Source organism: Dromiciops gliroides, chromosome 2 (genome assembly GCF_019393635.1).
Source record: "Dromiciops gliroides isolate mDroGli1 chromosome 2, mDroGli1.pri, whole genome shotgun sequence".
Taxonomy (NCBI): Eukaryota; Metazoa; Chordata; class Mammalia; order Microbiotheria; family Microbiotheriidae; genus Dromiciops; species Dromiciops gliroides.
The window spans coordinates 194,318,390-194,331,102 of record NC_057862.1 but is presented as its reverse complement, the minus strand read 5'-3'; the positions used below and the strand labels follow the sequence as shown (position 1 = coordinate 194,331,102).

At 40.9% G+C, this 12,713-nt stretch overlaps 1 protein-coding gene across 1 annotated transcript in view; it reads left to right on the top strand.

Annotated features, from left to right (window-relative positions):
- EPB42 (erythrocyte membrane protein band 4.2) overlaps positions 1-12,713 on the top strand; it is a 33,787-nt gene that overhangs the window by 19,007 nt on the left and 2,067 nt on the right. The window contains exons 6-12 of the mRNA XM_043986643.1: positions 8-185; positions 1,664-1,802; positions 3,068-3,177; positions 3,606-3,848; positions 8,136-8,420; positions 8,719-8,879; positions 9,931-10,064. Coding sequence (XP_043842578.1) covers positions 8-185; positions 1,664-1,802; positions 3,068-3,177; positions 3,606-3,848; positions 8,136-8,420; positions 8,719-8,879; positions 9,931-10,064 — 1,250 coding nt within the window. The remainder of the gene's footprint in view (positions 1-7; positions 186-1,663; positions 1,803-3,067; positions 3,178-3,605; positions 3,849-8,135; positions 8,421-8,718; positions 8,880-9,930; positions 10,065-12,713) is intronic.

The window sequence follows — 12,713 nt, the reverse complement described above, 5'->3', positions numbered from 1 at the left end:
CCAACAGCTGAATGACAGAAAGGAGAGGAGTCTTCTGACCACACCCCAAACACAAGATTCTGAGGACGAGAGATTCCTGTATAAGCGCCGAGGGAGCTTGCCCATCCTTAGGCACTGGCTCACTGGCCAAGGGCGGCAGGTGCCTGATGGGCAGGCCTGGGTGTTGGCAGCTGTCACCTGTTCAGGTAAAAGCCACTTTCTACCTGTCTAGCTCCTAGAGATCATTAGCTTCATTGCTTATCTATGCTTTGAAAAGAATACTCTTCCCTTCTCAGAATATTATATTTTCCTTCAAACACAGATGAAACACTACCTTAATCCCATCCTGCCTCAAGGCTCATTCTATTTCAGCATTCCCTAAGACCCTTCATATGTATGTGTACATATATATATAGGCATACATTTCTGTGGCATATCTCTAGCTGTATTATATCTCTATATGTGCTCTTGTTATTTTTGCAGTTATTTGTATATTTTATTTGAAAGCCTTTTCCCCCCAGGGCAATAAGGGTTAAGTGACTTGCCCAGGGTCACACAGCTAGTTAAGTGTCAAGTGTCTGAGGCTGGATTTGAACTCAGGTCCTCCTGAATCCAAGACCAGTGCTTTATCCACTGCACCACCTAGCTGCCCCTGAAAGCCTTTTTTTAATATTGATTTTATTTTTTGTTACTTTTTGAGTTCCAAATTGTCTCCCTCCCTCCCATCCCTTCATTAGAGGCCAAGATATAAATAAATATGTGGAACCAAACAACACATACTTCCATCTATCAGTTCTTTCTTGGGAAATGGATAGCATTTTGCTTCATACGTAACTTTGTAAGTTATTCAAATAACTTTGTTAGTTATTTGAATGTTCATATTACTCAGAATAAAGGCAGTCAGGTGGCTCAGTGGGTAGAACACTGGGGATGGAATCAGGAAAACTCATCTTCATGAGTTCAAATCCAGCCTCATATAGTTACTAGCTCTGTGACCCTGGGCAAGTCATTTAATCCTGTCTGCCTCAGTTTCTCATCTGTAAAATGAGCTGGAGAAGGAAATGGCAAACCACTCTAGTGTCTTTGCCAAGAAAAACCCCAAACAGGGTTACAAAGAGTCAGACACAACTGAAACAACTGAACAACAAGGACAAATTATTCACAATAGCTTAATCATTTACAGTTACTCTTAGAACAATATTACTGTTACTGTATACACCATTCTCTTGATTTTGCTTGTTTCACTCTGCATTATTCCATGCAAGTCTTTCCATATTTTTATAAAACCAACCTGCTCATCATTTCTTACAGCACAATAGTATTCCATTACAACCATATACTACAACTTGTTCAGCTATTTCCCAAGTGAGTGACAGGCATTCCCTCATTTTTCAGTTCTTCACCACCACACAGAGAGCTGCTATAAACATGTTAGAACATATGGGTTCTTTTCCTTTTTCCCTGATCACCATGGGAAACAGACCTAAGAGTGGTATTGCTGGGTATACACAGTTTGATAACTCTTGGGGTATAATTCCATATTTCAAAGCCTTCATGTGTTCTTTTGTTATGTGTTGTCTTTTCCTTCCATTGAGATTTTCATACCACTTACCACAGTGCTCTGTACAGAGGTAGAATGCCACCATGGGCCCAGACTTACTCACTATCCCCTTGTACCATACAGTGCTGAGATCCCTAGGTATTCCTGCCCGAGTTATCACAATCTTTGACTCAGCCCATGGCACAAGAGGAGCCTTGACTGTGAATGAATATTATGATGAGAATGGGATTCAGACCGGAGAGGACCAAGAAAGCCGAATCTGGTGAGGAAACCCCAGAGGGTGAAAGGATAGGGCATGGGATAGAGGCTGAATTAAGCCAACAGGGTACAAACAAATAAGCAGACCATCCAGAGCCATCACTCCCACCTCCACTCACCATCATTACCATTACTGCTCATAGACACTCAAGGGATAGAGGCAAATGAGCCAACAACTACCCATAAGCCTTCTTCCTAGTCAGTCAACAAGTATTTACTATGTGCTTATTATATAACAGAGACTGTGCTAAGTGCTAAGGATACAAAAAAAGGCAAAAAGCAAGATGCCTAGACTACACACATATAATATGTTGAATTGCTTGCCTTCTTGTCCGGGGATGGAGTGAGGGGGAGGAAAAAAGAGAATTTGGAACACAAAGTTTTAAAATGGATGTAAAAAATCGATTTTTCATGTAATTGGGGGAAATTTTTTTTTTCATTCTAAATAAAACAAGATGCCTAGAAATAACTATTCTCCAGCCTCCTCCCTGGATTTATGCAGCAATTCTGTTATATTCCACTCTTTTTTTTTTTTTTTGGTGAGGCAATTGGGGTTAAGTGACTTGCCTAGGGTCACACAGCTAGTAAATGTCAAGTGTCTGAGGCTGGATTTGAACTTAGGTCCTCCTGACTCCAGGACCAGTGTTCTATCCACTGTGCCACCTAGCTGCCCCCCACTCCTTCTTTAATAAAGATCAATTTTGATGCCTCTTGATGGTATAAATGAAATCCTGGGTTCTAAAAGGCTAGGGCACAAGAATCAAAAGCTCTTAAAGGACCTATCAAACTGAAAAAGCCTTGTGGTTATTATCAGAGACCAACCTAAGTTTAGAAGGGGTCATCTCTGGGGGCAGCTAGGTGGCGCAGTAGATAACGCACCAGCCCTTGATTCAGGAGGACCTGAGTTCAAATCTGGTCTCAGACACTTAACACTAGCTGTGTGACCTTAGGCAAGTCACTTAACCCTCATTGCTCCACCAAAAAAAAAAAAGAGTATGCAGAAGGGGTCATCTCCAGAAAGTAGGCCACCAGGTGCTGATCTTTCTGAGGAGGACAAGAAGAGGAGGAGATGATCATGATGATGATGGTGGTGCTGGTGGTGATTATGATGATAAAGAAGAATCTTCTAAGGCTTAGAGAGCTTGGATCTGCATGGGTAGATATCCTAACTGATAAAATCGGGGCTCCCTTAAATATTGAAGCCTCCTATTTCTAGAGCCTCTTTAGTTCTCCTTTCCTACTTCATTTTTTCCCTTTTGCTACTCACAGCATCTTCCAAGTCTCAACTGAATGTTGGATGGCAAGACCTGATCTGTCCCCGGGTTATGGAGGATGGCAATTTGTGGACTCAGGCCTTCATAAAGATGGTGGAAGCAATGGTAAGAATGGAAAATCTAGTAAAGGATGAAGAGGAAGAAAGAAAGCTCTGAAGCCCTTACACTTACACGTCTCCATGGTTTCTCATGCCACCATCTTGAGGATATTTACAACCTACTGCGTGGCACATCACCTCTTGATCAAAGCAAAAAGGCTGATGTTTCTTGTTAGCACTACCACCAAAGGGTTATAATGCCCTTAGAACTTCCCTAAGACTCCCAATTTCAGAAACTCTATTCCCACTTCTCACTTTGATCCTGGGAGAGGAAGAATGATGTCCAGAAACTAAGTAAGGCAGAAGGGGAAGGAAGACTGAGAGTAATAGGGTGTGGGGAGAGTCAAGGAGACTTCTCTTGCTTTGGATCAGCTCCTCTCCTTTAGGGAGGCCAGAAGTTTTCTCCAGGCTGACCTGTTTCTTTCTCTCTTTCAGTCTTAGTGACCTGTGATCTAGTTCCAGTTAGGGCAATCAAGGAAGGGGCTCTGGAACTGAGCCCTGTGGCACCAGCTCTTTTTGCCTCGCTCAATGCTTCCTGTGTGGTCTGGATAAAGGGCAAGGATGGGACGGTGGTTCGGGCTGATGCCAGCCCCAAATATGTGGGCAACAACATCAGCACCAAGGGGGTCGGAGGGGATCGTTGTGAAGACATCACCCAAAACTACAAATACCATGAAGGTAAAAGTCAGACCATGACTCCCTGACACCCAACAGTCCTTGAGGGGAAATGGTTAGAAGGAATCTTTCTAGGGAATAATAATAACAATAACAACAATAATGACAAAGTGTTTTAAGGTTTGCAAAGCACTTTACATATATCATCTCATTTAATATGACCAAATAGGAATAGGATAAAAGGCAGTTATAAATGGAATGACTAAAGTAGTGGCACAGTGGATAGAGAGCACTGGGTATGGAGTCAGGAAGACATGTTTCCTCAGTTTCCTCATCTGTAAAATGAGCTGGAGAAGGAAATGGAAAACCATCCCAGTATCTTTGCCAAGAAAACCTTAAACAGGGTCATGAAAAGTTAGATATAACCAAAACAGCTGAACAATAACAATAACAAAAGTGCAGATGGTCTCTGGAAGCAATGAAACCACAACTTTCTCCCCTCCTGAGAAACATGCTTTCAATATGAATATCTAACTCCATAGTGTACCCACAGGCCAATTCTTTGTTCCTTTCCAATGATGGTCACAATAATTACAATACCTGGTTTGAGGGCAGCTAGGTGGCGCAGTGGATAGAGCACTGGCCCTGGATTCAAGAGTACCTGAGTTCAAATCCAGCCTCAAACACTTAACACTTACTAGCTGTGTGACCCTGGGCAAGTCACTTAACCCCAATTGCCTCACTTAAAAAAAAATTAAAAAAAAACAAAACAATTCCCGATTCAATTCGAGCAGCACCTAATTCATTTTCTGTTCATCTAATAGTGCCACCTTACTTTTATATAGATTTTTTATAGTTTTCAAAATGCTTTCACATTTGACCTTCACAGTAACCATATATGTAAGGGCTTTTGTTGGCCCTGTTACATGTTCAATAGACAGAACCAATCAATCAACCAATCAACAGGCATTTATTAAGTGCCTACAATATGCCAGGCACCATACTAGGTACTGGAGGTACAAAGATGAAAATGAAATAGCCCTGCCTTCATGAAGCTATTGGTGGAAACCACATACATATAAATGTACACAGACATACATATACACATATATATGCATATATATCAAGGAAAAGTAATATTCTCACTTTTACAGATAAGAAGACTGAAATGTAATGATTTGCTTAAAATCATAGAGTTAGTAACAAAGTGGGGACTGGAATATGGCCTTCGTTCCTAGTTCAGTATTCATAGATTTCATATGATCATAGATACTAGAGCAGGAAAGGACCTCAAAAGTCAGATAGTCCAACCCCCTCATTATATATGAGGAAATCAAGTCCCCATGAAGTTAAATGGCTTGTCCAAAGTTATACAAGCAGTAAATGTCAGAGGTAGGATTTGAACCCAGGTTTCACTGATTCCAGGTCCAGTGCTTTCTCCCACTGCATTACCTAGCTGCCCATTGTTGAATTCCTGCTCACACTTTAAAGCCCAAATTAAATACCATCTCTTCCATGAACTCTTCCCAGATTTCCCCAATCAGTAATGAGCTTTCCTTTCCCTCACCTAGAACTTTTTTATATCTCTCCTTTCAACCTTTTATGACTTTTAGAAATTCCCCTCTCTTTTCTCTACATATTGCTTATATGTTTTGAATTACTCAGCTCAGATCACCCAACCCTAATAATAAAAGCTAGCATTCATTCATATGGAATTTTAATGTTTACAAAGCACTTTTTATGTTTTTCTGTTTGATCCTTGCAACAACCCATTGTGGTAGAGGGTAGTATTAGTCCCATTTCACTGATGAGGCTGAGTGTAGTCAATGTCTGAGGCAGCATTTAAACACAGGTCTTCCTGACTCCAAGTCCTACACTCAATCCACTGTACCACCTAGATGCCTCTACCAGATAAAATTCTCCATGAAATTGGGGATGATACCTTGTCTAAATGTTTCTTTTCCCTTAACATCTAATACAGTGTTCTATATTCAGTAGGTGCTTAATAAATGCTCATTGAATTTAATTGCTTTATAGCTTATAAGGAAACTGAAATGATTTGTCCATAGTCATATGGTGAAACTCCTTTTGGACTAGACACCTTCATGGTAACCATGTTGGTGTCCTACAAAGGTGTGCCAGATTGTAGAGAAAACTCTAAGGTACTAGGTACAATGGACAGAAACTGTAGGGAGGTAAATTTCAACCCAGTACAAGAAACAGTTTCCTAATTATTATAGCTATCCCAAAGGAGAATGAGCTACCTCAAAAGGCAGAGGGTTTTCACTTGAGAAGTCTTCAAGCAAAGGCTGCAAGTAGATGATCACATGTTGGAAATGTAAGGGGAGTTATCATTCAAGGTTGGATTATATGGCCTTGAAGTCATGGAAATTTTGTAGTATTTGTGATATATATTTTGTTAATTTCTTGAGCTCAGTGTTCTATTTCCTACATCCAAGCACTTGCATAATCTGTCTCCCCATGCCTAGAATGTACTCTTTAAAAACATTTTTTTAAATGTTATTATTTTCCAGTTACATGTAGAGATAGCTTTCAGAATTTGTTTACATAAGATTTCCAATTTCCAATTTTTTCTCCCTTCTTCCCCTCCCTTCCCCCCTCCCCCAGACAGCAGGCAATCTGATATAGGTTATATATATATATATATATATATATATATATATATATATATATACACATATACACACATATATATGTACATACACATATACACATACATAACAACATTAAACATATTTCTGCATCAATCACGCTATAAGAGAAGAATCAGAGCGATAAGGAAAAACCTTAAAATAGAAAAACAACAGCACCAAAACCAAAAGAAATATTATGGTCCAATCAGCATCCATATTCCATAGGTTTTTTTGTTGTTTTTGTTTTTGAGAGCCTTTTCCATCATGAATCCCCTGGAACTTTCTTGTACCATTGTATTGGTGAGAAGAATCCAGTCTATCACAGTTGATCAACACATAATGTTGATGATACTGTATATAATGTTCTTCTACTTCTGCTCATCTCACTTATCATCAGTTCATGCAAGTCCTTCCAGGCTTCTCTGAACTTCTCCTGCCCATCGTTTCTCGCAGCACAAGAGAATACCATTACATTCATATACCACAACTTGTTCAGCCATTCCCCAACTGATAGGCAACCCCTCAATTTCCAATTCCTTGCCACCACAAAAAGAGTAGCTATAAATATTTTTGAACATGTGGGTCCTTTTCCCTTTTCTATGATCTCCTTGGGAAAAAGACCCAAAAGTAGTATTGCTGGGTCAAAGGGAGTATTTGTGATATTAAAAAGGCCACTCATGGACTTAGAAAGCTACACACTAGATCTTCAATGTGAACAACTTTGATTGGCCTCTATTTATTGTATCAAACACTAGAACTCCGAAGAGCCCTAGAGTCTGAGCAGATTTAAAACCAATATACATCTTAATTCAGATCTTTTACTCAAGAACAACCACATCTCTGTCTGCAGACATAAAGGACCTTTGAGATCATCTAATCCAGTACTTCTTAACCTGGGTTCCATGGATTTCCAAAAGTTCCAGTGGCAGATTTCTTTATCTTTTTCCTTTTTTTCTTTTTTTTTGCAGGGCAATGGGGGTTAAATGACTTGCCCAGGGTCACATAGCTAGTAAGTGTCAAGTGTCTGAGACTGGATTTGAACTCAGGTCCTCCTAAATCCAGAGCCGGTGCTTTATCTACTGCACCACCTAGCTGCCCCCAGATTTCTTTTTTTTTTTTTTAAATCTTAATAGTATTTTTTCCAGTTACATGTAAAGATAGTTTTCAACATTCATTTTTATAAGATTTTGAGTTCCAAATTTTTCTCCCTTCCTTTCTTCCCTCCCCCCCTCCCCAAGAGGGCAGGCAATCTGATATAGGTTATACATATACAATCACAAGAAACATATTTCCACATTAGTCATGTTGTGAAAGAAGAATCAAAACAAAAGGAAAAAACCTTAAAAAAGAGGTATGCTTCAGTCTTCATTCAGATCCCCAATTCTTTTTTTGGATGTGGAGAACATTTTCCATCATGAGTCCTTTGGAATTGTCTTGGATCCATTAGCAGATTTCTAAGGGTTCACAAACTTGGATGGAAAAAAATGTTTTGATAATTGTATTTCAATAGAATTCCTTTCTTTTGTAATCCTTTGTGTTTTATTTTATTCATTTAAAAACATTATTCTCAGAACTGGATCATAACCTTTACTGGGCTGCCAAAGGACAGCTAAAACACACACACAAAAAGGTTTAAGAACCCCTGATCCAACCTCTAAAGGCTGAGAGGTGAGTTTTCTATATCTTTATCCTTCAGGATCTCCACAAAAAAGAGAACTATTGGAGAAAGTCTTGAAAGAGAAAGCTGAACCTGGGAAGGACATCAGTCCAGAGACATCGGGTCCTCTGCACATGCTCTTGACTTCATCCAGTTCCATGCCTTTGGATGGAGATGTTGAGATAGCCGTGAAGATCTTTAACCACACTAATGAGGAAAAGGATGTAGAGCTGGTGATAGGGATTCAGGCCATGGACTACAATGGAGTAACCAACACCCAGCTCTACAAAAAGAAGTTACCCCTTACATTTCAAGACAATGAAGGTAAAATACATTCCCATACTGCCCAAGCATAGCACCCTCTGGCTTCTTTTGAAATAGGAGAAATAGACTCAAGAGAAAGTTTTGGCAGGTCAATAAGGTTGAGATTCTGGGTCAAAGAAACTTAAACATGTCCTCAATTTCCCCCCAAAAGGATCCCCATGTTCAGTAGTAGTCAAGTTGCACAAGCCCACTTCAATAATTTTATCAGGGTAATGACAGTAACTGTGAGTCTCATTTTAACAGTTCTCCTTCAATCTTTCCCTTTCTTCCCTTGATCTCTACTCCTCTTGTGTTTCAGTTAGAACCATCAGCACGAGCTTGTCTTCCTCCCATTTTGGGCAAAGCCCTCCTGAGAACAGCATCCTGAGATTGACAGCTGTGGCAACCCACAAAAATCCTGAGATTAGCTACTTTGCTCAACGGGACATTGCCATCTGTAAACCAGAGCTCACCATTGAGGTTAGAGGTTGTTCCTTACCTGAATTACTGAGCCGAATGACTTTCCTGAATTATTCTCTCCCATCCAATCATAGCCTTACTTGAAGAGATTGCATTTCAGGGAAAAGCAGAATGAACAGAGTGTGCTGCAGAGTGAGCCAAGTGACAATTTTACTGTAGTGGTCAGGAGACCCGATGTACAAGCAGGAGGTTTTCCCTCTGTATTCAAGAGATATTTATTCTATATCCCAGAGAGACTGTCATCCTGCCATGGAAAATCTAAACTACTATCCTCCTCGATTGTGAAGGTTTTCTTTTTGTTTTGTTTCTTTATTTTTAAAAATTTTATTTCAGTTCCAAATTCTCTCTCTCCTTTTTCTCCCTCCCCCAGAGAGAAGGCAAGAAAAACAAAACCAATTACAAATATGTGTAGTCATGCCAAATAAATTCTCTTGTTACCTAGGAAGGAAGGGAGGGAGGGAGAGAGAGAATAAAGGAAGGAAGGAAGGAAGGAAGGAAGGAAGGAAGGAAGGAAGGAAGGAAGGAAGGAAGGAAGGAAGGAAGGAAGGAGGGAGGGAGAGACAGAGAAGGAAGGAAGGAGGGAGGGAGGGAAGGAAGAAGGGAGGGAGGAAAGAAAAGGAAAGGAGAAAAAGAGAAAAGAAAGAAGGGAGGAAGAAAGGAAAAGAGGAAGGAAGGAAATAAGTTTCAATCTGTACTCTGAATCCATCAATTTTCTACCTGGAGGTGGATAGCAGTGTGAAAAGGAAGCATGTTTCATCATGAGTGAAGTTTTTCTTCAATTATAGACAACAGCTGCTGGTCCTGTCCTGATTCCTTTTCTCCTTTCATAGCCTCTGGCCTTGAGCTCAGGCTTGTATAAGGGTACAGATTGTGACCATGGCTGAAGGTGGGAGGGTATGTGGAAGCTGGGAGTATTGTGTTGATGTGGGGAATGAATAACTTTAGTTCCATCTAGTTCTCTTCACTTCTAGTCACTACCATGACAAACATGTTCTTGGAGCATTCCAAACCTGCCCTTTGTGGGTATGACGGGTTCTGTTTCTCCCCACAGGTGCCAGAGACGGTAAGGCTGTATGAACCTGTCATAGCCTCCATCTATGTTCAGAATAAGTTGGACTCTCCCATGGAAGATTGTGTGATCACAGTATTTGGAAGAGGACTCATTTACAGAGACAGGAGCTATAGGTAAAGGGCTGCTCAGAGGAGGACAACTGTCCCTTTCTTCTCATGGCTTGGCTAGTCAGAAATGATCCAGGCTGGGGCAGCTAGGTGGTGCAGTGGATAAAGTATGGCCCTGGATTCAGGAGTACCTGAGTTCAAATCCGGCCTCAGACACTTGACACTTACTAGCTGTGTGACCCTGGGCAAGTCACTTAACCCCCATTGCCCCGCAAAAAAAAAAAAAAAAGAAATGATCCAGGCTCCAAGATTTAGGGCTGGTGACCAATAGCTATGACTCATGACAACATAGCCCAAATATCTCCTAGTTATTTATTTATTTGTTTATATATTTGTTCATTCATTCATCTATTTATTTGTTTGTTTAAAGGCTGGATCTCCCTAGCTCACCCAAGTTAGAAGTGCAAGGGTTACATCACTTATTGGCACAGGAGCTTTGACCTACTCCCCACTTCTAGGGGCTTACCATATCAATGCTGAACTTAGTGTGGACACCAAGTTGGCATCTCCCACTGCAGCTCAGAAATCTGGAGCTCCAAAGATCCTTCTCAGTGACTGGCAACATAGGCCTGTACCAACATGCTGTGTCTTTCATTTACTCTTTTATTAGAAAAGTAAACTTGATGTTCAAGGTCACAAATATGACCTACCACACCTCCAGGGACTGAGAAAGGATATACTTTGGACTTAGATGAGGCCATCTTGACTGGACCCTGAATCTGCCTTCTTTCCCACTATAGGAGAGTTGTCCAGGGCTATCATTGATGGTGTGGTGAGGGAAATGGGGCCAATGTTTTGACATCCAAATTGGCCCCAGTTGTGGGGATCATAGGATGTCATTGCTTCATGAGGATGGAAGTTTGGTTTCAGCAAGTGAACATTCCATTCTGGAATTTGTTCAACTAAAATTGCAAGACATAAGATTTTTTTTTTTTTTTTAGTGAGGCAATTGGGGTTAAGTGACTTGCCCAGGGTCACACAGCTAATAAGTGTTGCCACCTAGCTTCCCCAAGACAAAGGCTTCCCACAACTTCCTGTAGAGGTACTCCGCCATAGTGAATAAATAGATAGCCTAGATCCAGGAAGACCTACCTCTGACATACTGGGCAGGTCACTTAACCCCTCAGTGTCCTAGTCCAGGCTACTCCCTATACGTTGTAGAGAAGATGCCATGCTACAGAGTTTTCTCATTCATGAGTTCCTTATACCAACAGAATCATAATTCTAGTCTCTGTCCCTATCCCATAACAACCCTATGAGGTAGGAGTTATTAATTATACCCATTTTGCTGTTGAGGAAACTAAGACTCATATAAATTAAATGACTTACTCAGGGTCAAACAGACTATGTATCAAGAGGCAGTACTTGAACCCAGGTCTTCTTGATTTCAATTCTAGCTTTTCGTCCATCATACCATGCTGCTTACATCTAGCCATTGTCCCTGAAGCCAGTGCCAGGCTCATATAAAGCTATGGCCTCAACATCTAAAACCCACCTAGCCCTTGTCTCATCTGGGACTAGTACTGAGGGGCAGCTAGTACAGTGGATAGATTGACAAGCCTGGAGTCAGGAAGACTCATCTTCCTGAGTTCAAATCTGGCCTCAGACATTGACTAGCTGTGTGACCCTGGACAAATCACTTAAGCCAGTTTGCCTCAGTTTCCTCATCTATAAAATGAGTTGGAGAAGGAAACAACAAACCACTCCAGTATCTTTGCCAAGAAAACTCCAAATGGACTCACAAAGAGTTGGATATAACTGAACAACAAAAGGGTGCTGAATGTTCCCTTTTTAGAGAATGCAGCCATTCAAGATGGTTTTTCATGACCTCCCAGTTCACTTATTGCTTGGATATCCCTCAGGAAAACTGCAGATCCCAAAACATAGGTATCAAGAAAGGAGGAAGCATCTCTAACTCACATATCCTGAGGTCATAGCTCCTGAGCATGCTCCCTAAACATAGCCGCTATAGGCAAATTTATGCCAACTTTTTTGAAAGAATTTTCCTCATCCCTAAGTTTCTTGCACTATTGAAATCACTATGCCAATTCCTGTTTCTATTCCATAACAACCTTATGAGGGAAGAGCTACTATTTATACTCAACTCTCCTTCCTACCTTCCTTCCTTCCTTCCTTCCTTTTTTTTTGGAGGTAATTGGGGTTAAGTGACTTGCCCAGGGTCACACAGCTAATGTCTGAAGTCAAATTTGAACTCAGATCCTCCTGACTCCAGAGACAGTGATCTATCTATCCACTGTGCCACCTAGCTGTCTCTATACTCATTTTTCAAATGAAGAAAATCAGGAGAAATTAGATGACTTGCCACAGGTCACAACCAGGTGTCACGATGAATAGAAGGCTAGGCTTGGTGCAAGGGAGACCTGAGTTTGAATTCTGCCTCCCTGGCTTGCTGGCTGTGTGATCTCTCCCCACTCCACCTTTTCTCCTCATGAAAATGGGAGTGATAACAGCACCTACCTCACAGGGTTGTTGTGAAGATCAAAGAATACACACAAAGCGTTTTAGCAACCTTAAGGTGATTTTTAAATGTTAGTTATTATTATTTTAATCTGCAGCTACTGGAAGTTACTAGTAGAGGAGACTCCCCACCCTTGAACCCCAAGGAGGTGTAGTAGATGAGAACATAAGGAGGGA